Source organism: Eublepharis macularius, chromosome 1 (genome assembly GCF_028583425.1).
Source record: "Eublepharis macularius isolate TG4126 chromosome 1, MPM_Emac_v1.0, whole genome shotgun sequence".
Lineage (NCBI taxonomy): Eukaryota > Metazoa > Chordata > Lepidosauria > Squamata > Eublepharidae > Eublepharis > Eublepharis macularius.
This window is the reverse complement of record NC_072790.1, coordinates 125,689,826-125,714,960: the sequence shown is the minus strand read 5'-3', so window position 1 is coordinate 125,714,960 and position 25,135 is coordinate 125,689,826. Positions and strand designations below refer to the sequence as shown.

The 25,135-nt window shown below is 38.6% G+C and overlaps 1 protein-coding gene across 4 annotated transcripts in view; it reads right to left on the bottom strand.

Moving 5' to 3' along the window:
• ADGB (androglobin) overlaps positions 1-25,135 on the bottom strand; it is a 219,992-nt gene that overhangs the window by 111,836 nt on the left and 83,021 nt on the right. For all 4 annotated transcript variants that reach the window (XM_055001570.1, XM_055001578.1, XM_055001596.1 and 1 more), the window contains 7 exons: positions 21,500-21,586; positions 19,916-20,115; positions 18,523-18,648; positions 17,310-17,404; positions 9,710-9,884; positions 7,983-8,073; positions 4,753-4,885 (listed from right to left, as the gene is read on the bottom strand). In XM_055001570.1, the coding sequence (XP_054857545.1) occupies positions 4,753-4,885; positions 7,983-8,073; positions 9,710-9,884; positions 17,310-17,404; positions 18,523-18,648; positions 19,916-20,115; positions 21,500-21,586 (907 nt within the window). The remainder of the gene's footprint in view (positions 1-4,752; positions 4,886-7,982; positions 8,074-9,709; positions 9,885-17,309; positions 17,405-18,522; positions 18,649-19,915; positions 20,116-21,499; positions 21,587-25,135) is intronic.

Sequence of the window (25,135 nt, the reverse complement as noted above, 5' to 3'; positions counted from 1 at the left end):
ACTCGAGGCGCCGCGCACGTCCGCCGGCCTCCGTAGGGACAAACGGGCAATTAACCCCCCGCATTGATTCCGGGGGGCTCTTCCCGCAGTGTCCCGGACCCAGCCTCCCTCACTGGGAGTTTTGGGGGCTAATCTTCGCAGATCAGCCGCCCGGACAGGGTGCTCGGGCTCTTCCTCTCGAGCCCGCGAAGAGGAGCGTCCGACATGGCTGAGAAAACGAAACCGAATCCGATCCTTTTGGTTTTTAACTGTATTTATATGTTTTAATGCCTATTGAGCATTTTATTGTAACTCACCCTGAGCCTGTTCATGGGGACGGAGGGCTATAAATTAAATAAATAAATAAGGCAAATCTGAAAATAATGTGAAGGTAACTTTTAAAGATTTCAGTTTGAAATTAGTGTGAAATGAAGATACATTATTATATACTGGAAAAAACACAGCCATTTGAGGACTGCCTGTTCCCATGTCAAGCTGTCAGTCATAGGTTATAAAGTCCTTGTGTACCTACATGGTCGCCAGGGGTCTGTGAACAACCAAAATGAGCCTGGAGTTCTGTGAATGGAACAATACCCAGGAACACAGGAGAATGATCTGAGTTGAGACAGAAGAGGTAGTAAAGCACAAGCCTTTTCCCTGCACTGGTTTCCAGACATGAAATAGCCCTGGAGCCACTATTTGCTTCATTGGAGAATTGTACATGCACTGAAAGCTACATGTTAGGTTCTCCAATATTACAAGCAATAGCTCCCTAGAATCATTTGCGGTCAAGAGAGTGATACCGGGATGACAGTTTAAGTCATCTCTCTTTCCACACTGTGTTCCTAATCAAGCAAATTAAGTTCTGAGCACAGAACTCCCAGACCATATCTTTCAAACAACAGTGTGGTGAACATAATGAGATTACAACACGTAAACTGGTCCTCAGGTCTTCATCAGAGTTCTTCAAAGACAAATTGGATGCCTATTAGAGATTGGGATTTTTCTGTTGTGGTGCCGTAACTTTCCACCTCAACTATTTGCCTGATGCTAGGCTAATTGAGCTTCAAGTGTCCAGTGAAATTCTTACTTATCATTGTTATTATTTTAATGTTCCTTGCTGACTTCATTGATTTTGCCTGCTATTCTAGTGATTTATCCAAGACCTTTTAGTGATTTTCTTGGTTGTTGCTGTTTCTACTGATGGTTTCTGTAGTGCTCTGATTACCATTTGAATATTGATGTTTGTTCTTGATAAATCCTACATTTAGTTATATTTTTAAAATAGTTTTAATGCTCATGATTAGAAGCTATGTTGGAGACTATGTGCTGGGAGTCATTAATATTTTAAATAAATATCTAAGGGCCAAACTAGACATTACAAAGACCATGTGTCCAACCCACAGATGCTGCTGCCATTTTGGATCTGAATTCCTTCCATTTAAAAATGCCCCAAGAGCCCAATCCTGATCAGCCCTGTGACACAACAGGACCAAGTGATCTTGTACCCCTCCCCCCGCCACATCTCTTCAAATGCCAAAACAGCCAACAGAGACTTTTTTGGCACTCAAAAAGGCATGCAGGGGTGGGAAAGACAAGGTCACCTGTTTCTGCTGTGTTGTGGGCCCAAACATGATCAGATCCTCACTGCATTTTTAAATGGCCTGAGTTCAGTTCCAAAATAGAGCTAGTGTCTACAGGTCAGATCCAGGGATACTGTAACATCTAGTTAGATATTTAAAGTGTAGGAAAGATGTTTAAATATGTTTAAAGTGTTAAAGTTAAAAGTAAGATGTTTAAAGTGTTAGGTAGATATCTCTCAAAAAACATGGGCATTTTCTGTGGATATTTGGGCAGGCGTCTCAATCTAAGGTTTGCATTAGAAGATGTGAAGAAGTTCTCTCCTCTTTCCACCATATTTCACTACAAATGGTTTAATCTGAGTGGATAAATATATTTGGAAGTTATTACAATTGAAATTAGTGAAGTTTACTTCCAAGAAAATATCTTAAAACATGTAAAGAAGCCTCAGCGAGTATTTCTTTGATTTATGGAAGTTTACTATAATACTGTTTAAACAGTTCAACGTTTTTTCCCATTTGTGATCTTTTCCTATACTTCTTTTTCTAGGGTCAGCTTCTCATTGTCAAGTTGTACTTAAAGATTGCAAAGGACTCTTGCCTTACTATGAGAAATGACTATAAACAGTCAACATGTGTGTTTAATTCTCAGACCTACATAATTTGTGGTCCACAAAGATAAATCTAATTCAGTTATTATTGATGCAAGCCACCCTGGGGAGGAGGGGGGAGTCTACTTATATATTTAATTATCTGAATTAACAGGAAAGACATCTTGTGGTTGTATTGTACAGCAATGGTGAAAATGGCAAATTCTACAACAGGAATTACTAAGAAGTGAGGGTGTCATAATGTCTTTGCAATACTGCTATGGTGTGGCCACATTTGGAATAATGTGCATAGTTGTAGTCATCCCAGGCAAATAGGATAATGTAGAAAAAGATATAGAAAAGGGAAATCAAAATAATTAAGAGACTGTAGCAACTTTCTATGAGGAAAGGCAAAATAGTTTGGGGCTTTTCTATTTAGAAAGCAGACTATTAAAGGAGGAATGACAGAGGTTTAAAAATTATGCATGGAGGTGGAGAAAGAAGATATAATCCAGTCACAAAATATTAATACTAATAATAATACCTTTGAAGTATACAACAAAAACTGGTGAGCAGTAGATAAACTGTGCCTGAAGATATTTATAGAAATGTATTTCTTCGTATCTATGGGTCTATTGTCCAGATCATGTGAAATTTACTGAAGCCAATCAGAAGCAATGTTGAAGCAGCAATCACAAGCAACATTCTGAACTGTTGGGTCTCCTTGGTATATCATATCAAATAGCTACCACTCCCAGAGTTCCTTTTGTAACAGGTAGGAGAGACAGCCATGTGGTGGGAAGGGCAAAGTAAAGCACCATAAGATAGTGGGATCAAGTTCTGCTACTTCATCTGGTAGGATTTGCAGGCACAAAATATAGGTAAGTGTCTAATTCACTCACAGTCGCTAACTCACACACTCCATGCTGCCATTTGTATAAATACAAATCAGGAAGCCAGAAATGAAAGGAAGTAATATAAAAGGAGCAAAAAGAATCTAAAGGAAACCAATCAAAACTCCAGTTTTTCCAATCAGAAAAGGTCTTTCTGCAGTCAGGCAACAATACATTATTTTGGAAAGCAGATGAACAAAATCAAAACAAAATAGCTTTCAGTACAGAGACTCAGAGGAGTTAGCTGTGTTAGTCTGTAGTAGCAAAATCAAAAAGAGTCCAGTAGCACCTTTAAGACTAACCAATTTTATTTTATTGTAGCATAAGCTTTCGAGAATCAAGTTCTCATCTGATGAAGAGAACTTGATTCTCGAAAGCTTATGCTACAATAAAATAAAATTGGTTAGTACAGAGACTGATTATGGTGTGAAAGACAAGACTTGCTCCAGCTCTGCCTCTCCTGAAAAACAGCCAATGGGAGCAGGCAGGATAGAGGGGACCCTGTGAGGATTTGGTTCATGGCTCTTTGCCTGCTATAGTGGAGGCTAGACAGGTGGCATGTGGTGTCCTAGAATCTACCTGCCTGGGAGTCCCCAAACCTGTGAAGGGAGGTTTGGGGTAGGTGGTAAGATGTGTGAAAGGCTATGTGAGGAGTCCCTGCCATATATGGTAACTAATTTTTAGTGAAGTGTGCATAGCTCTATGGATTCTTTGCACACTGACAGTAACTGTGGAAGAAGATGAAAGAAGTTTCAGCAAGCCAGCACTCATAAAAAATTTCAGGTGTTCTATAATAGGGCAAGAACGGCTAAGCCACCTAGCCATCTTGTCTACTGTATGAACTGGGGAGCCAGTTCATGATTTTGCAAGGAAAAGTCCAGAAAAATAAAGTTTTAAGTAAATTAGCCTTCTTTGCAGCTACATTGATCCATTCGATTTTTTTTAAATGACATTGCCATTGCCAGAGTTCAGCACAGGAATGACAACATTTTGCGTGCAGAGAGAGTGAGGCAACTACCCACCCTCACTCTGATGTAATCTCATGAGATGCAAAAATCAAAGAAGAAATATTTTTGTACTGCTACAAGTTTACAGAGATTAATAAAGAGACAAGATAACCCTTTTTTAGTGACCAAAAAGTTAAACAGTGAGCACTTACCTGTAACTGTTGTTCACTGAACAGTCTTCTATGCAGGCACACATTGGGATGGCGCATGTGCAAGCCAGCCATGGAGAAGAATTCCAAAACTTTCTAGAAAAGTAGGAACACCCCTCCTCCCTTTGGTGCTTTCCTGCCAAAAATCACATAACCAGGAGGAGGGGCATTATTTCCTAGGTTCTCTCCATGCCACCATAAGGAGTCCTCCCAGAAACTAAGGTTCCAGAGAATTCATGGTGGGGTAGGATGGAGGGATGTGTGCCTGCACAGAAGACCATTCGATGAACAATAGTCATAGATCCAGAGGAGTTAGCCGTGTTTTCTTTTCGATGAACAATAGTTACAGATAAGTGCAACCCTGTTTTCATCTTTGTGGCTTCTGTCAGTCCCACAATGGTTTAATCCAGCAGGCTCTTCTTGTGCCTTAAACACTTAACTTCAATGTTTTTTTTAATGACATAAATCTATCAGGAATAAGCAATGTACATCTGTTACAACCTTATCAATATAAAAGGGAGAGGGGTGGCATAAGAATAGAATTAAAGCTTAACCTGAGAATTTTCATCTGTACTCATGAGATTCACATCTGTAGAAGCATCAATTACATTTTCATCATTTTCAGTGACAAATGAAAGGCTAGATGCTGGAAGAGATCCCTTTTTGAAAGTAGATGGTGGAAATTGGCTACATAAAACAAAGGCAAGTCAACAATCAATTCTAAAAATTAAATAAAACATTTACACATAAAATGTATATTGTAATTTCCACTGCAGGCGCCAGGGTTTCTGGCACCCGCCCCCCCCATATGTGCGTGCACACATGCGCCCCCAGACTGCGTGATGATGTCACCGCGTGATGACATCATCACACAGCAAAGCCGGTCCCATTGGCTGGCGGGTGGCTGGGATGCTGCGTGGAGGCTGCCCATGCTCCATACGCCACCTCAGATGCCTGCCGTGCCCAGTCGGGTGCATGTGGTGGTGGCGGCGGCGTGGTGGTGGCACCCCCTCCGGCACCCCAGCATCCCCGGCGCCCGCCTCACTGCCTCAATGGTGGCAACAGCCCTGGTAATTCCTACCACAGTGCTGCTGTATTCTGATCATACTGTAAAATGTAACAAAAAGTGAATATTACAAGTTCAATATATTGTCGAAGGCTTTCACGGCTGGAGAACGATGGTTGTTGTGGATTTTCCGGACTGACCACAGCTATACAGCCCGGAAAATCCACAACAACCATTACAAGTTCAAATTTTTCCAAAGGACAATCAACTCTCCTCCAGAAATTTAGCTATGTTCCACTTCAAAGGTACATCAGTGCACTCTGATGGAATGCCACTCAATATATTTTCATATGTGCCTCACTCATGGAGCCTCCAGACCTCTTCTTTCTAGAGAGGTGTATATTAGATAGTCTTTTTGAGAATTTCTGAAAACAAAGAGCTTTTTAAAAGTGCAGTACCATATGACTATATATCTGGAATTGAATAGCTTATACCATATCAGTTCATAGTTTAAAAAATATAGCCATACTACAAAGTGATAATAATAACACTTTGTAATAATAACACTTTGTAAACCGCTCTGAGTGGGCATTAAGTTGTCCTGAAGGGCGGTATTATAAATCGAATGTTATTATTATTATAGTATAGAGGGGATACAGAAAGGGAAAAAAGGGATTGTATAACATAATTATATAGATCAGAAATAATTTTATATAATAGAGTATAAAAGACAAAAATATTTTTCCCCAAGATCCCCTTCATTATACTTTTAAAGATACTGTCTATAAAATACAATGGTACTTACTTGTGTTGGGATAGATTTTAGTTTCAAATTTCATAACTGTTTTGCCACTATATTATTGGTTTCATCATTATTACACATTCAATATTACACTTTTTCGCCACTTCAACATGCCTTTTAATAAATATTTTGATAGATAATGCATCAAAGCACAAAAGGAAAGTCTATTATACATCTCATAATAAGAAAATAAAAGACGTTTCTTCTCAAAAACTACTTTCCTATACATTTATAATCAGGACATTACATTTAAAACTTATTCTCATACTGCTTCTACAATGCAAGGCATATATGTATAATTTTTAAACTCTCATTCTAATATGTATAAATCTCTCTCTTGCTTGCATAATACACACTCCATCTCTCCTCAAATTTTATGATTCATCTGTTTCTCAAAAAAGTTGTCAATTTCACCATTACTGCATATTCGGCAAGTTTATTTTCCCATTCTTCTAAGCTTGGACAGACATCTAATTTCCATTTTGTTGCATAGATGATTCTAGCCACTATCACCATTTATTCAAATATCTCTTCCAAAACTGTTGATAGTTTATTAGGCAATAGAAGTGGGCCCGGTCTGGAAAACGGACCAAAATTTTGCATGGTTCGCAAACACACAGTTCATGAGACTCACGTTTTTCACAAATTTTGGTCCATTTGGGCCAGTCCGTTGGTCTGTGGTCCATGAGTCCAGACATCCTGGCACCAATCTATCAATTCCCTAGGCAATGGCGAGGATGTCTGCAGCCCTTACAAACTTAATAGGTAGCTCTGCCTGCTGAGCAGAGAACTCCCATTCTGCTCTATGGAGCAAGGAGCAAGAATGAATTCCCTAGGCAATGGAGGAATGGACGTTCTGCAGCCAATCTTAGCCCTCAAAACCTTGATAGGCAGCTCTGCCTGCCAACCAGAGTGCTTTCATTCTGCAAGGGAGGGGTGGGCTTTCTGCTGCCAAACTTAACTCTCAAAATCTTGATAGGCAGCTCTGCCTAGCAACCAGAGAGCTCCCATTCTGCTCTATGGAACAAGGAGCAAGAATGAATTCCCTAGGCAACGGAGGGGTGGATGTTCTGCAGCCAATCTTAGACCTCAAAACCTTGATAGGCTACTCTGTCTGCCAACCAGAGAGTTCCCATTCTTCTCTATGCGAGCAAGGAGCAAGAATGAATTCCCTAAGCAACAGCTGGGAAGGTGTCTGTGTGGTGAGTGAGGGGGCTCTTCCCTCACCCTTTTCTGTTTGATTTTGCCTCATTGCAACTTTTTGGTGCTGCTAGCCAATGCAAGTCAATTGGCATTTGCGACTCCAGTATCTACTGGAAGTTTCCTGGGGGTGGCTGCTTTGGGGGTCTGTAACTTGGACGTCTGAAATGCAATCTTGACCAAACTTGGAGGATGGCTGGAGGAGAGGCTGCAGAAGATTCTCTGTGAGATTGGGCTCTCTTGGTGTGAAGGGGGCGGAGCCACGGCTGCCAGAAATGACAGACCACAGACTGAAGAACCGGTCCGTGAAAAGTTCGAGGTCCATGATCCATGAAAATCTACGGATCATGGGCCGGAGGTCCATGGGGTTTTCCAGGTCCATGCCCACCTCTATTAGGCAATATTCCTAATAGTGTATACTTAGTTTCCATAGGAAATTTTTAAAAATTCTGAAGCAGAACTTCTTGACCTTTGGTAAAAATCATCACCTTTTGCATGAGCAGAGGTGTCCTTCTACTCATAGAAAAGATCTAACCAATCTCCCTTCTCAGTACATACCTCCATTTAACAATCCATGATATTTCTAAGGATCCTGGGGTTTAGGGTTACTTCAAAATATCACAGCAGAAAGGAGAAGTCTGAAATTATCTGATTTTAGATAATACATGAATCAGAATGTTTATGAGATATGAGTTACAGATAACTGCATCATCATATATAATGACCAAAATCCAATGTACAGTTAAGCATACTTGCCCTCTAAATGATCTACTTACGTATCTCTTGGTATAGGTATTGGAGAAAGCCTGAAGTTCAGAAAAGGGCTGGCAATCTCAATAAATTGCTCAGGCTTTTTGAACACAGGTTCTGGGGAAAAAGGGAACACAAAAAAAATATCTATTTTCAATTTAAAAGTAAAATGAATATTTTTCAAAATAAAATTCTACCCTATCAACAGACAAAATGAAATGGCCCCAGTATGAGGAACAAGTTAATCAGAAGTACATAATCTGAAGATTTAGGAAGTTAAAACTGTTCTTTTAAACGTGTAAAATATATTTTCTATGGTTAACAGGGCTGTGTCAAGTTTTAACATTAGAGATTTAACTTTAATAAAAAATTTTCGATGGCAGTTCCTTCAGTTTTCAGTTCCTTCCAAATCAGGATTCCAAACAAAGTTTAAGCCTGATTCAGAATGAGAAGAACAACATTTAGCATAAACAAACTGTGGATTGTTCCAAATGTGAAAGTGATTAATTTTTGAGTTGTGTGTGAGGAAATGTGTCAGGGGAAGAAAATGCACAAGGCCAAACATTTCCAAAATTTACTCCCCTATTGACACATGTATGCAGCCTTAATATTACAGGGGAAATACAAGCAAAGAGCTTAAATATTATGGGGTTGGACACCAAATGGTTTCTGCAAATTATTTCATGGAACACGTCTTCTGGGTCATATGTAACTGTAAAAACATGATGTAACATCACCATTTTAATGTTAGTGTTTCTATCTATCTACCCATCCACCCCACACATACTGCTTCTCTGGCTACTGATAATACAATAATACTGCATCAGATTCCCCCACTTCCGCCAAACTAGACACTGAGTATTGGATAGACACTGGGGGAGATGTAGGTTGGCAAAGAGTTAATGTGTAATGTACAATTTGGATCTTAGCTACTGTACTACACTACCATATTGTGTCTTCATCAGACAAATTATTTTCTTCCAGTGGTGAACCAGAGTCAGTCTTGCTAAAACCATAGTTTAGGAGGATTACCCATAAATCTTCAAGTAAAGAAGTTTAAAAACAATTCACAATTTAGCAAAGAAGAAGTATCTCTGACATAAAAACAAGAGATTAGTTGTGCATGCAGATCTCCCCTCATGGCTTTCTGGACAGTAGGTATACTTTTCAGTAAATAGGTGGTGAGTGGAAGCATTTTGCAAGTGTTTTTGCAATACCCATACCAATTTTTTAAAAGATGTGTAAATTACTGTAGGTCAAATTTCTTTTAAAGTCCCAATATATGTTGTATATTTTGTATGCTGGGAAAGGCCAGAAAAGTAAAACACTCAACAAGAATCAGAGAACAGTATTTATTTCACTACTAGCATTAGCTTCACTGATACAACACAGTAAAATGTATCATTCATTTTCCGCCTGAAAATAGAAGCCTTGTTTAAATCAATGAACCCAAATAAAACATTAAATTTTGGCTTATAGATAATTTAAAAAATAGCCCCGTAGCACAGAGTGGTAAGCTGCAGTACTGCAGCCCAAGCTCTGCTCACGATTTGAGTTCGATCCTGGCGGAAGCCAGGTTCAGATAGCTGGCTCAAGGTTGACTCAACCTTCCATCCTTCCGAGGTCGGTAAAATGAGTACCCAGTTTCCTGGGGGTAAAGTGTAGATGACTGGGGAAGGCAATGTCACACTACCCCGTAACAAAAGTCTGCCAAGAAAAAGTCATGATGTGACGTCCCCTGGAAAAAACAAACCTTGGGGTTCATCTGTCACAATAGTTTCCTTTTTCTGGCGGATAAGCTTCCAACGAGGTACAGGCGGTGGTTTTGATGGGGCTACCAGAAGACATGCCCTTGTTCTGGTTATTAGTGCTGGATGGCTGTAGATATGTGAAAGACCATATTGACGTAACTTCTCAGAAGAATCAGCCTACATAACATAAAAGGAGTACAATATTCAAAAGAGGTTATGTCACAGTGCAAAATATGAAAAGAAGAAACATTAATTCTGAAATAATGTTAAGATTCTTTTGAACATTACGAGGCCAATCCTATGTTCAGCAAGAGGAGGAAACATTAAATCAAAACTGGGACAAGGAGATACTTAATCAGTGCTGCTGTGCCCACGCTAATAAGAAGCCTCTAAGTGGGCCACCCATAGAACTCAGGACAGCTGGTGTAGTCCCACTAGCTTTGGCAAGTCAGCATAACAAGTAGGAGTCTATCAGAGTGGGTACTGGGGCAACTAAACAGTCTTACAAAGGCTGGCTATTCCCAGGTTGAGAAGGTAAACAAAACAGTAAAATTTAGTTTATAACTTCTCTCAAATATGACCAGAAAAGATAGCTGGTCAAAAGATTAATTATGGCATGAAGTCTACCTTTGAATTATCCCTTACTGTGATTGAGACTTCCAGTTTGGAGATCTGAAGCAGCCTCTAACTGGGGCTGTCTGAGACACTGTTTTTGTTGGAAAGTGGGGTGCCTCAACGCCCGTTTCCATCCCAAATTCAGGCAGAATTTGGACTTGAATGCCACGCATCCCCCAGAGAGAGTAGATCTCGGTGAAGGGGGGGGTTCTGAATAAAGGACTCCCACCATCACCTTGAGGTCCCCTCGAAGAAGGGAGAGCTACTATCTCTGCAGTGCCTCAGGAGTCATTAAATTGGCATAAGATTGTCATAACCAAGCTTCAGCAACAACTTTTACCAAAGAATAAGCAAAGGAAACAACACAGACAACCCACAGCATCGGCAAAGGTAAAGATCGTTATCGGATTATTTAAAACGGATTGGCAACAAAAAGACCAAGAGAAAATAAATTAATGGACAGACTTTGAAAGAGGTAACGATTAGTAATAGAGGTAGTGCTAAATTGGAGGCTTTGGGAACTAAATAAGGACTAAAAACTTGGAAAAGAAATATTGTTTACACTTACTGCGGTTAGAATTCAGATAACCAGCGTGAGAAAGCGGAGGGGGACTAGAGAAACATTGCGAGACGGGAAGTTAACAGCAGAGCAGACAATTGGATTCCTAGCAAGGACAGCAAAGGGAAAGGGAAGAGGATCAGCGAGAAAGGGGCCACTCGGAAGCAAAACAAACACTCATTGGAGGGGCTACGAAGACAACAGGAACAGGAAGTGCACCATTTTAACTAAGGTATGAAGTTAAGCCAGAAACTATAGAGATGTTATAAATAAACCATAGAGAAAAAACGCCCAGCATTTTGGATTTTAAAAGAACTTTTTTTAATTTTATTTTTCATAACAAATATTAGAGAACTTAAGCTTTTAAACGATCCACCACAGATCTAAGAAGAAGGGCAGATACGTGGGGAGGCTCTAAACCGAGTCCCACGAAGGCAGGAAAAAAAGGAGCGGACAAGGAATGGCAAGCCTCAGTAGAAGCAACGATTGAGGGATTGGAGAAAAAAGTGGCAGAGAATCATAAAGAGTTGCTACAGAAGATGCAAGAAATGCTGACAAAGGATTTTAAAAAGATGAGAGATGCCATTCAAGCTGATGTAGCTGTATTGACAAAAAATATAGAGGGAGTAGAAGAGGACTTGCAAGCAACAACTAAGAAAGTGGAACAGGTAGAACAAAAGACAAATGATATAAAAGCAGAAATGAAACACGAAAATCAAGTGATTCAGACAAGAGTGGCAATGATGGAATACAAGGCGACGGAGAGACAGTTAAGATTTCGTGGCATTCAGGAATCTGAGACCCAATCTACACAACAACAGATGACAGAGATATTGTCAGAATTTCTAGGGAAAGAAAAGGAAGAAATAACAACAAATATGGGCTTGACATACAGAATTAACTCGGCTTTTGCACAGCAGAGGAAGTTACCTAGAGATATAATCGTCCAATTAGTGACAAAGAGAATGAAGGAGGAGATTCTTAAAAAGCATTTTGAAAATCCTTTAATAAAAGAGGGCAGTAGAATCAAGATCATGAAAGAAGTGCCAAAACGGATTCTCCAAGAGAGAAAAAAATATAGAGAATTAACCCAGAAACTAAGAGACAAAGATATTAGATATAGATGGGAAATTCCAGAAGGTCTAAGTTTCCACTATAAAGCCCTGAGAATTGTTATTAAATCAATGGAGCAGATGGAAAAGTACAAATTATGGAGTACAAATTAATATTGTGGAATGTAAATGTTCTAAACTCACCCCAAAAGAGAAAAACAGTTTTTCATTGGCTAAAGAAGCAGAATTGTAATATAATATGCTTACAAGAGACACACATTAAAGATAAAGATACAAAGTATTTAAAAAATAAACAATTGGGGAAAGAATATGTATCATCGTCCAAACAAAAGAAGAAAGGAGTAGTGATTTACATAAATGAGACTGTAGAATCAAAACTAATTTTTCAGGATCAAGAGGGAAGATATGTGGCTGTACAAGTAAATGTAAATGCCAAAAAAATGTTGGTAATAGCCCTTTATGCGCCAAATGGGGCAAAAGACCAATTCTTTAAAGACTTATTAAGCAAATTAGATCAGGATGTATTTGATCAGATGATAATGGTTGGAGACTTCAATGGTGTAGTGGACTTGCAACTAGACAAAAAATCCAAAACTGTCAAAAAATCAGGGAAGTTGCCAAAGACTTTTTTTGATTTAGTTCAAGCAAGAACAATTGGAGGATGTATGGAGAAAAGAAAATCCAAAAAACTCTGAATTTACTTACTACTCCACAAGGCATTTATCATTTTCACGCATTGATATGATTTGGGCGACTAGGGATTTGACTTTATTGACTAAAAAAGTGGAAATTTTACCGAGGGTGAGTGCAGACCATAATCCAATGTTATGGAAATGGACAATGGGGCGGAGAAAATTTAAATGGAGATTAAATGAGGATTTACTACAAAACCAGGAGAATAATAGAGGATGGTAAGGAACTGAAAGAGCATCGTTCAATCAAGCGTGCATTTTTTAAATATTATGCAAAGCTCTTTCAAAAGAAAACAGTGAATCAACAAGATATAGATGGGTATTTGATGAATGCCCATCTACCAAGGATATCAGAAAAGATGAAACAAGAACTGAATGCTCCAATAACAGAAGAAGTCAAACAAGCAATTGAAGCGGCTAAGATTGGGAAAGCACCAGGACTGGATGGGATCAAAGCTAAATTTTATAAAGTAATGAAGGAGGACCTAGCACCGATTTTAAAGAATATAATGAATGATATACTTCAAGGAAAAGGCCTCCCAGATACGTGGAATGAAGCAAGTATCGCTCTGATCCCAAAAGAAAATCAAGACCTGACAGATGTGACCTATATCGCTTATAAACAATGATTATAAAATAATGGCAAGAATACTGGCAGATAGACTTAAAATATGGCTAATGGAGTTTATAGAAGAAGACCAGGCTGGATTCCTACCACATAGACAATTAAAAGACAATTTGAGAACTGTCATAAATGCCATTGAATATTATGACAAACGACCAGATAAAGAAGTTGGCCTTTTCTTTGCGGATGCAGAGAAGGCCTTTGACAATTTGAACTGGAATTTCATGTTTGCGACTATGGAGAAGATGGATTTAGGGAATGAATTTATAGAAGCAGTGAAAACAATTTACAAACTACAAAGAGCAACAATTTGTGTTAATGATGACCTGACAGAAAACTTCGAAATAAGAAAAGGAACCAGACAAGGATGTCCACTACCGCCTCTTTTATTTGTGATGGTTTTAGAGGTATTATTGAGAAGGATTAGAGAAGATGACACTATAAAAGGAATAAAAATAAAAAGATCTACCTACAAACTGAAAGCTTTTGCAGATGACATGATGTTTATAGTGGAAGATCCTGTACAAACCCTGCCAAGATTGTTGGATAAAATAAAGGAGTTTGGAGATTTGGCGGGTCTTTATATAAATAAAAAGAAATAAAAAATAATAACAAAAAATATGACCAAGAAGAAGCAGCAAGAACTAAGTGAATTAACAAATTGCAAAGTGGTACACAAAACTAAATATTTGGGGATAGAGCTTACAGCTAAGAATATAGATTTATTTAAGAATAATTATGAAAAGCTCTGGACACAAATAGAAAGAGATATGATAAAATGGAATAAATTAAATTTGTCATGGTTAGGTCATATTGCTACAATCAAAATGAATGTGTTGCCCAGAATGATGTTTTTAATGCAAACAATACCAATTGTGAAGGATAAAAAACAGGTCGAAAAATGGCAGAGGAAAATATCTGAGTTTGTTTGGGCAGGGAAGAAGCCAAGAGTTAAAATGAAAGTTTTGTGCGACGCTAAGGAAAGAGGAGGAATGCAGTTACCTGATCTAAAACTTTATCATGAAGCGATATGTTTGGTGTGGATAAAAGAATGGGTGTCTTTGACCAATCACAAACTACTAACATTGGAAGGATACAATAAACTATTTGGATGGCATGCCTACACGTGGTATGAAAAATATAAAATGGATGCAATGTTTCAGCACCACTATCTAAGAAGAAATTTATTGCTAACTTGGCTTAAATATAAGAAATATATAGAAGAAAAGAAACCACTTTGGATTATACCAGGTGAAGTAATCAACCCAAATTTGGAATACCAGGGAAAGGAATGGCTTACCCTCAAAGAGTTAACTATATTAGAAAAGGATGAGTTGAAACTTAAGCGGAATGAAGATTTGCCATTCAAATATGGTTGGTTACAGTACAGGCAAATCAAAGACTTATTTGACTCAGAAAAAAGGAAGACAGGTTTTAGAATTAAAAATTAGGAGTTGGAAAAGTTATTATTGGGAGATAATACTAAAGCAATATCTAAAGTGTATAAGTTGTTACTGAAGCGGTTTACAGAAGATGAAACAGTAAAGGCTCAAATGGTAAAGTGGGCTATAAAATGTAATAAAGAAATAACCATGGAAGCATGGGAACAACTATGGAAAAATACCTTAAAATATCAACTTGTATTAGTATTAGAGAGAATGGATATAAAATGATGTATAGATGGTATTTAACACTGAAAAAATTAGCCATAGCTAACAAACAGTTACCGAACATATGTTGGAAATGTAAGGAGCATGAAGGTTCTTTGTTTCATATGTGGTGGACTTGCCAAAAGGCTAGAGACTTCTGGTCTAAGATATGTGCGGAAATGTCTTTGATACTACAATACAATGTTGCTAAAAATCCAGAAATGTTATTATTATCTTTACATTTAGAAGAGGTTAATAGAAATGATAAGACATTGCTATATTATATGTTAGTAGCGGCAAGAACTCTATATGCTCAATATTGGAAAAAAGAAGAAATACCGAAAATTGAAGAATAGATAAGGAAGCTGTTGTATAAGGCCGAAATGGACAAACTAACTAGAAACCTGAATTACCAAGATCCAGAAATGTTTTTGGAGGAATGGAAGAAGTTTAAGCAATATTTGGAAAAGAAATGCGATGTTAAAGGACAATTGTAGTCTTTGGAGGGATTTTAAATTTCAAATTGTATATAGAAAGACTTTATTGAAAAGAAAATATATTAAGATCTTTACCATGGGAAAAGTGATAGCAATATAAAGTAACAATAATATCTATGGATAAACGGGGGGGGGTGGTGTTGAGTGTTGTTGGGAAAAAGGGGAGGGAAGGGAGGTGGGGTTATATATTTACTCAGAGGGTCAATTTGAACAAGGTTTATGTATTAACCAATGATGTTATATTACCTCATCTAATAAAAATTATTTTAAAAAAAGAAGAATTAGCCCTTACTGTGATTGTGATACATATCCTGAAATTTAACAAGATCCATACTGTCTGTAGTAAAACTGGACAGATCTGCTATTCAACACTACCATAAATGGGCTTCTGGATATCCATATGTTGCTATATAATACTTATGGAAGAAATATTATGAGATACAGCTTTCATCTTTACAGGTCAGGTATGGGTGGGGGGGATCTGAACAGACACAGGGAGAAAAATTATTTCCAACAAAGACCTTTTCAAAAATATGCATCTTTTTCTAATTTGGTATATTTATAAATTGTTTTGATCTTGTTATTAAAGATCCAGTGTGGTGTAATAGTTGGAGTGCCCTACAACAAAGATGGTGATCCAGGTTCAAATCCGCTCTCAGCTATGACTCTCATTGGGTGACCTCAGGCTTTTAATCAGTCTCTCTTGATCATAGTGTCAAGGGTTCCAAGCCCCTCTGCCACGACCCAGCTAAGAGGAAGGGACACAGGCTGCCTGGAAGGCCTTTTTCAAACAGCACACAAATTACAAAAGAAGCAAGAGGAGAAAGTCTCACTCTTGCCTAGGTAGACTGCCACCAGCTTCCCTATATATCCCAAGGTTGAGGAGTCAGCCTATTAGGAAATTAACCAAACAGAAATCTGCCTTGCAAGGGTGGTTTTCAAGCAGAGGTCTCAACACAAAATACTGTTATGGTAGGTGGTTCTCGAGCACACACAGAGTGAGTTCAACAAAAATTTTATAGCTTTGAGGCTTCAGAGTCACAATAACCCACACAGGGTAAAAATACAATTATTAATCAGCATGCCAGGTTATCACAAAGCACAAGACAAAATGTGAGAACAAAAAAAAAACTATAGCTGTTAGCACTACATACCACAGTAATTCCTTAGGAGGCAAAACAAGTTGGTCTCAAAGGTGTAGCAATCAAAGTCTCGGGTCAAGAAGAGTCCACAAAGTCAAGCAACAATCTTAAAGTTGAGACCCCAATGTCCCTCGAACAAAATGAGCCAGAAGCAGAACAAAGGGGCACGGGCAGTTGTCTGTTGCTGACACCCACCACAAACTCAGACTCCATGTTTTTAGTAGCCAATTTATGCTAGTTGAGGCCAGAGTAGCTCAGGCTTGACAGCCAATCTGATCACAACTTGCCAACATCACCTGAGAAATAGGTGTCTAGTGTAAAAGGGAAGTGGGTCAAGTCTGCAGATCTTGGCACGCGACCCAAATCCACAGATGCAAATTTGATTGCCAATTAACTCACCAAAAAAAAGTTCAGCTATGGAGGCTTGACTGGACACCAGCTAGAACAGTTTATCTTATCTCACAGACAGAGGCTGAGAAGCGAAAGCAGCCCACTGCCAGTAAGAGACGAAGAGGCCTCTCAAGGGGTGGGTGAAAATTTCTCTTAGCAATGAAGCCTCTAAACTGCCTCTCAAGAAAGGGCTTCTCATACAATCTTGAACAGAGCATTTTTTCTTCACACATAAGTACTGGTAAGAGTAAAATAGAGGATGGTAGGGTAGAATGATGTATACTATCCTCAGCTCTTTGGATGAAGAGGAAGATAAATGTGACAGTTCATACTCAGAAGAAAAATTATATAGATCCTTACCATTTTTCCTAATTCAAAGATCTTTCTTTCAGCTACATAAAGAGGCGCATAACAAGCATATAGCACCATCTGTGGCTGCAGCGGTGTTGCAGAACCTATTAAAAAGAACCCATTAAACCTATTAAAAAGTAAGAAAAATGATATTAATACTGAAGAAGATAATAAAATATTTCTGGTTAAGTGTTAAGCAAGAAATGAAGACAGAATAATCACTTTCTTCAGTGTAGTATACTCTGAAACAACCACTAGCAATCACACAGAATAAGTGGTTTCAAAGTTCCAGTCATGACCAGTTAGGGCTTTATGCTTAAACAGTAAACACTTTTTTTTAACTGTAAGAGTATAAGTGTATTATGAGGTGTAAAACATTTACAGTGCAATCTTTAAAGGTATCCTCAGACTTTTACTGAATTCTATTTAACGAGGCTTACTCCCAGAAAAACATACTTTGGATTGATTGCATTGGTAATGCATTAAAGACTAAAGATTAGCTGCGATCCATATATACAAAGATCTCATTTAATGTCTTATGATTTAATTTTTAAAGCTTCCATTCACTTATAATATTTTCCATGGAAGAAGTATAATTGAGAACTTTTCAGTATTAAAAATATGAAATGTCATTAACTTAATTTGCTGTCTCTGATGCAGCTAAATTGTCCTAGCAAATAAAAGGGAAAGGGGTAGGTAGGATACTACAGTAAAAAAGAAAATGACAGCTCTGGTACTTGACGTTCTTCCCATTGGCAAGGAGATGTTCCTGTTGTGGTAAATATATGAAAACAGAGCAGGCCGAAGAATGCTAGGAAAAATGAGTACTTCAGGAATCTCTAGTCTTTTCTGTCTGCAGGGAGACAGAAGAGACAGATTTCAGAATTCCAGTGAGGCAGAACTCCCTTACTAGTTGTCACTTAATAGTAGCTTTAATGTGAATAAATCCTTGCAGCATTATATTGAAATTTGTAGAATTTGGGATCAATAAGCATTTCACTTAAACCACCTGTGAAGTACTTGCTGCCTGATTTCAGTCAGTGATTTTAACAAGCTATTTGAGGTATTTACCTTCTCTTTTAATCCTCTGTAGATTCATTCTATTGAACAAAAGACTGGAATTCTTAATTATGGTTGTATATTTTTAAAGAGGGGAACTAGATAAAGCATACACTATTAAGGTTAGATACTAACAATATGTCTAGGAACATTTACAATTTACCATCAAGAAAGATCTGAAGAGAACTTTGGAAATCAGCAGACATCAATCGTGCAGAATGAAGCCCTGACCTCGCTTTATCCCCATTCTTGCTTCTCTTCTTTCCAACTTCTTTCTGATCTGACTTTTCTGCCAAAGAAAGGCAATACATGAACACTGTTATACTTACTTACACCATATTTAATAGTCTTTTTCTCAGGCAATTGCCTCTATTGAAAATCATGGATTGATTAATTCTAAATTCATGTTCCTACTTCTGATAGTCAGAAGTTTAAGGGTTTAAGTCAAAGGTTTAAGCTACTACACATATACCCAACTGCTTGCTTACTCAGATATACGTCCAGGTTTTCTTATCAACACTGGCAACTGCAGACCTCATTGAGTATATCAATGCATATTACTGAATCAAGGTGGGCCCTGGAGTTCTCCCCGAATTCCAACAGATCTCCAGACTACAGAGATCAGTTCTCCTGGAGGAAACGGCAGCATCAGAGGACACAATCTATGATATACTATAAAGTCTAGGAGAATAAGATGGCCTAGAGTGACATTACATTCTAACTGAGCTCCTTCCCAAACTCCACCCTCCTCAGACACCACCCCAAATCTCCAGGAAATTCCCAGGCTAAAGATGACAACGCTGCACTTAATCCTGGCATGGTACAACAGGAGCTTCAATTAGAGAAAAAAAATGGGAGAAGTTTTAGCGATATGCACATTCATTGCTCTGTTTAGTGGTTTTATAGAAGAGACATACACAGCAAAGAATACATAATACAGTTCCTTATTTTCCAAAGTATAACTTAAAAGAAAAATCCACTTAAAATGGAAGTGTTCTCATATCATAATAAGGCTCAATTTTAGCAAGACTGAGAATTTTCTTCTGCTCACATTAGGGCTGCCAGGGCAACTTTCCACCCTCACAGTCCAGGCTACCAGCACAGCTTGATGGAGTAGTGAGAGTAAAAACCAGGAAATGATGTGATGTCACTTCCAGAACCTAGAAACAATATCATGGTGTCATGCAATGCTTTAGGAAGTAACATCACATCATCATACAGTGCCAGTTTCCTTAGTCTCCATCCTCCTAGCTCACACCCAGTGCATAGTTGCGTATACTTCAGTCCCACACATATTAAACTTGCATTAAATAAATGAGCTTAAGTGCACCTGTTCAATGCTAGATCTTAGTCCCAGTAAACAGGTACATATACTTAAAATCCACTGACTTCAACAGGATATAAAGGCACCCTGTAATATCTTTGACTGGCAATTCCCCAAAGAAGTATTTCATGTAATTACTTGACTACAGAAAAGGGGGCAGAAAAATAAAACATACCATCTCTAAACATTAACTAAACTGTTAAATATGGAGTATCTTAAAGCTGCAGTATACCTTTACTAGTTTTTTCGATCCTTTCTGCTTTCTCTGGTTTTTCTGGCTGCTTATTGGGAGTTTGGGTGTCACTTTTAAAATCAGAACCTTTTTTTGTATCAGCAATTGATTGTTTGGATTCAGCAAGTGACTCTTCCGGCAGCTTAAATTCTGGAACTACATCTCGTAATAATTCCCAAACCTTATCCAAATATCCAGACCTTTAAAAACACATATCAGTATTACTGATTTTTAAATATAATTAGTCCCTGTGGTTCATTTACTGCATGTGCCCTGTACTACTCACAATTTAATTTATTGGTCTATAGAAGCCAAACAAAAATGTCCATTCTATATTTTACTACCATTTAAATGATTTAGTTATCACTAGAACAACTCTAAACATAGTAGTACTTCATTTCCCTGATGGCAATTTTTTCTGGTTCTTTGGAAAAAAAGTAAGCATGGAAGCACATTCATTTTTCCAAAATATTGAGAAATGAGATAGTAAAATAAAGAAACAATACAACATATCAAGTAAACCCATTTACAAATACATAAAGAGCAAATAAGTTCAGCCAAGCCAGTTCAAAAGCCAACATTTACTAAAGTAAAATAAGACTCGAGACTAGTGTTTTCGACATGCACTCTTACACCAGGTTTCCTGGATATTTGATCCCTGAGGATTGGATCCACTTTGAGCCTCTGTTATTCCACACTTGAAAGGGTTGAACCCAAGTGGTGTCTGTTTATTTTTTCTGCACTAGAAAATGCCACATTTCTGCTGTGGGCTTTTTGAAAACTCTTTAGTTTCATCAGCTGATTGGCTGAAGAAACTTACAAGTTTTTTTTTTAAGCCAAAAAAGAATGGACTAAAAAGTACAGAAGGACAGAGAGAAACTTTAAAACATCAAGTGGGATTCAGGGCTCTCTACAGAATTTTTATGTTAGCCATATTGCAGCCTTCCCACCCACCTCTCCATCAGTTGCAATGTTTTTTTTAGGGCACTAATGTTGCAACATTGTTGTTTAAATTTTTAAAAAACAGTATGCATGCAGGAAGACCCAAAAAATCCATAGAAAGATCAATTCTGTGGCAAATGCAGCCTTTTCCTGTGCAGAATGCAAAAAAGTCTTGAAAGCAGTTTGGAGATTGAATTGGGGTATTTTGACTGTATGGGCGGAACTGTGGAGAGAAACTGGTACAATATGGGGCCAGAACTGATGAAAAAGACCTGTGTGGAAAAGACCATAGGTTTTTTCTGTATAAATTTTAAATGTAAAACATTTGCTATTAGATGAACCCAACAAATCAAAATTATATATACAATAACAATTGTTAATACCAAGCTAAAGAATATTGACTGCCAAGTGTGATAACTTCACAACAGGGGTGGAGCTGGCAGACAGGAACATATAAAGTCTTAGACAATGAACCTCAGTTTCTGATTTCCACATATGTGAAGGAGTGGAATTTATTTTTTTAAACTGACTTTTCACATGATTGATTTAGATTGCTTGAAAGTCCTGGATTGCAATATAGATCTATCTCCCCACACCACCACCAATACCAGATGAACCAAATACAGAAAAACTAAGACTTACTGAAGAGGAATAATTTCTGGTATCCATCCAGTAAGTGCATGCAAAACTGTGAATTCTCCCAATTCTCTTTTTCCAACTTCATTTATACTACAATAAATAAAAATATACCTATAAACACACCAATATTCTATTCAAAATTTAAGCTGTTATCTGCATTAACCCTATCATGTCCTTCTCAGCTTTCGATACAATTTTCATTGTTCATCCATTTAACTTGTAAGCAAAGACCAATACTCAGAGATGCAGTTATAGCATTTAGTTATTACTCTTTAACATACAGAGCTTCTTTCACATTTTCCTACAAACAAAAGATCCCATTGGGTAGTTGAGCTGTGTTCATATCCATTCAGGTTTTCTGTGACCTAAACTGAATGAAATTATTTCTAAGGTCTTTCTCCCAGCAGTATGATTTGCTGTAAGTATTATGACAAAGTGTTAGAAATAGCAATGTCTGGTGTACTGCAGCAGCAAGAAGGAAGAAGAGCCTACCATGCAGGGGGCAGCAAGGATCACTTAGTTAGGACAGTAAGAGTAGCACCTCTCTTGTTTCCTGGGGGTCATTTCCTTGTCTTGTCTCCTATTGGGCTAAACCACGCAATATCCTGCTTCTTCTCTCTCCTGCCACACCTTTTTCTCTCTCTCTGCAAGATGTAGTCAGATAGCTAGGATCTCTCTCTCCCTCTTTCCCTCAAGTATGTAACTTCCTCAAATAAAGTTTTTGCCTCTCTAATCAGCTCAGCGTTTATTCCGCAGCGTTATTTTACACTCGCTCTAACAGGGTGATGGGCCACAGAGGCAATTAACGCAAGCTGAAGTTAAGAGAGAGCAATAAAACTTCTGCCATAGCCGCAGGCTAAAGTACAGAGGGCAGACAATAGAGGAAAGATGGCTGACTCCTACAGTGCACAGCAGGGGTTCCAAGTCGTTCAGCTAGATGACAGGAGAAACTACGATCTCTGGGCAGAAAGGATTAAGGCGCACCTCATACAATTGGACGTCTGGTCTGCGGTAACAGATGAAAAACCGACAGGAAACCAACAGAGTGAAGCCAAATGGATAAAGCAGGATAATAAGGCAAGATCTATTATCATTAATGCTTTAAGTGATAATCAATTGTTAAGAGTTATTCATGAGCCCACGGCAGGACAAATGTGGAGGTCTCTTCTACAAATAAACAGACAAGAATCAATTAAAACTAAAATCTTGCTATTGAGACAATTGTATCAGATTCAGATGCAGCCCCAGCAGCAACTAAAAGACCATATTGCAAATTTCATGGAATTAACACAGAAATTAAGATCCCTTGGAAAGGAGATCCAGGATGAGGATTTCGCTATAATTCTGTTAAGCAGCCTTCCTCAATCTTATGCAAGCATTGTGCATGTTTTGGAAATGAGAGAAAGTCTAAGCTTAAACTATGTACTTGCAAGATTGCAAGAAGAAAGTTTCAACAGACAAACTTATAAAAATGAGCCCAAAGAGCTTGCGTTAAGAGTCAGTTCAAGAAATGATTTCTTCTGCAGCATCTGCAGAAAAAGAAGGCATTTAAAGGAAGACTGTCGCTTTCGTGATTCACAGAGAGTGAGCAAACCGCCACGAGGGACGGAAACAAAAGCCTTTAGGAATGCAGATAGTTAACAGCTCGCCTAATACTAACAGCCGGCCAAATGCCAGCAAACCAAACAACTGTTTAAATGTTGGTAAAAATGATCAAAGTATATGCAAATGGACAATTGACAGTGCACGCACTAACCATCTATGCAACGAGGAAAAACTTTTTGATGAGATGAATACATGTCATGAAAAATTGTATACTGCAAATGGAGAAGTTTTAACAGCTCGGGGACAAGGGACCGTATCTGCATGTTGTGCGGTACCCAGTGGCCAAACTAGAGAAGTGCAGATTGCTGATTGTCTCTACATACATGAACTTAAAGCTAACTTATTGTCTGTATCTATGATGGCGAAAAAGGGCATTGAGACTGTATTCAAAGGAGAGAAATGTTTTATTAGCAATGAAGGTGAATTAATTGCACAAGGCACATTAAAGGATGGCCTGTATATGCTGGATTGCTCTGAAGGCGCAGTGAATTTAATTGAAAAGTGCACTCACAAGAATTGTACTAATCTTATCCATAGAAGGCTTGGACATGCTAATATGGATTATATATATCAGCTTGAAAGGCAGAATCTGACTAATGATTTGCAAATGAGAAAATGTCCTGATGCAGAGAAATGTGTTTGCTGTATTCAAGCCAAAGGCACAAGACCTTCTTTCACCAAGCAGAGTGAGAAGCAAACCACAAGACCACTGGAGCTGATTCACAGTGATGTCTGTGGACCCATGGGAACAGTAACACCCAGTGGAAGTAAGTACTTTCTGACTTTTACTGATGATTTTTCAAGATTTACTGTGATTTACCTGCTCAAAGAAAAGAGCCAAGTACTGGAAAAATTCAAGGTGTACCTAGCAATGGTGCAGAACAGATTCCAGAGAAAACCAATGGCTATCCGCACAGACAATGGAGGTGAGTACGTGGGGAAGGAGATGACAAGCTTCCCAGCAGCTGAAGGAATAGAGTATCACCTGATCGTGCCATACACCCCCGAACTCAACGGGATCACGGAGAGGAAAAATCGTTCTCTCACAGAAATGTGCAGAAGCATGCTGCAAGAAGCACAGCTACCTCAAAAATATTGGGGAGAAGCTATCAACACTGCTGCCTATCTGCAGAACATGCTACCCACAAAGGGTGCAAGCAGCACACCATTTGAACTGTGGTACAACCGCAAGCCCAATGTAAGGCATCTGAGAGTTTTTGGATCAAAGGCCTACACTTCTGTTCCGAAGGAAAAGAGGTCTAAGATGGATCTCAGAACAGAAGAAGGCATATTTGTTGGATATGCACTGGGATGCAAGGGATATCGAATCCTCAACCCAGAGACAGACATGGTGAAGATCCTCCATGTGGTGTACATTGATGAAAAGGAGAAGGCAAGCCAGCCTGACACCAGAGAGTCTACACCAAAGGAAGCTGATGCAGCACAGCAGCCAGAAATTGTGCAACTCTGGGACCTGACTGAGATGCAAGAGACACCTTCAGAGCCCACAGAAAGAGAAGGGGAAGCAGAGTCAAGTGTCAGACGCTCAGACAGAACAAACAAAGGAGTTCCACCACTGAAATTCTCTTACCTGGCAAAAACAGAAGCTGTACCAGAACCTTCTAGCTGGGAAGACATAGAAGGAATGCCAACAAGAGAAGCAGAGAAATGGAGAAAAGCTGCAAAAGAAGAAACTGACTCTCTGATCCAGAACAAGACATGGATCCTCACAGAACTACCACCTGGAAAAAGGACAGTAGGATGCAAATGGATTTTCAAAACCAAACTTGATGCAGATGGAGAAGTACAAAAGTACAAAGCAAGACTAGTTGCAAAGGGATATTCCCAGAAGTATGGAGAAGACTATGATGAAACCTTTGCGCCAGTAGTGAAACACACTTCAGTAAGAACACTGCTGACCACAGCAGCCGCAAGGAAGATGCATGTGGAGCATCTGGATGTGAAAACTGCTTTTCTTCATGGAGAGCTGGAAGAAGACGTGTATATGACACAGCCTCCTGGATTTGAACAGTC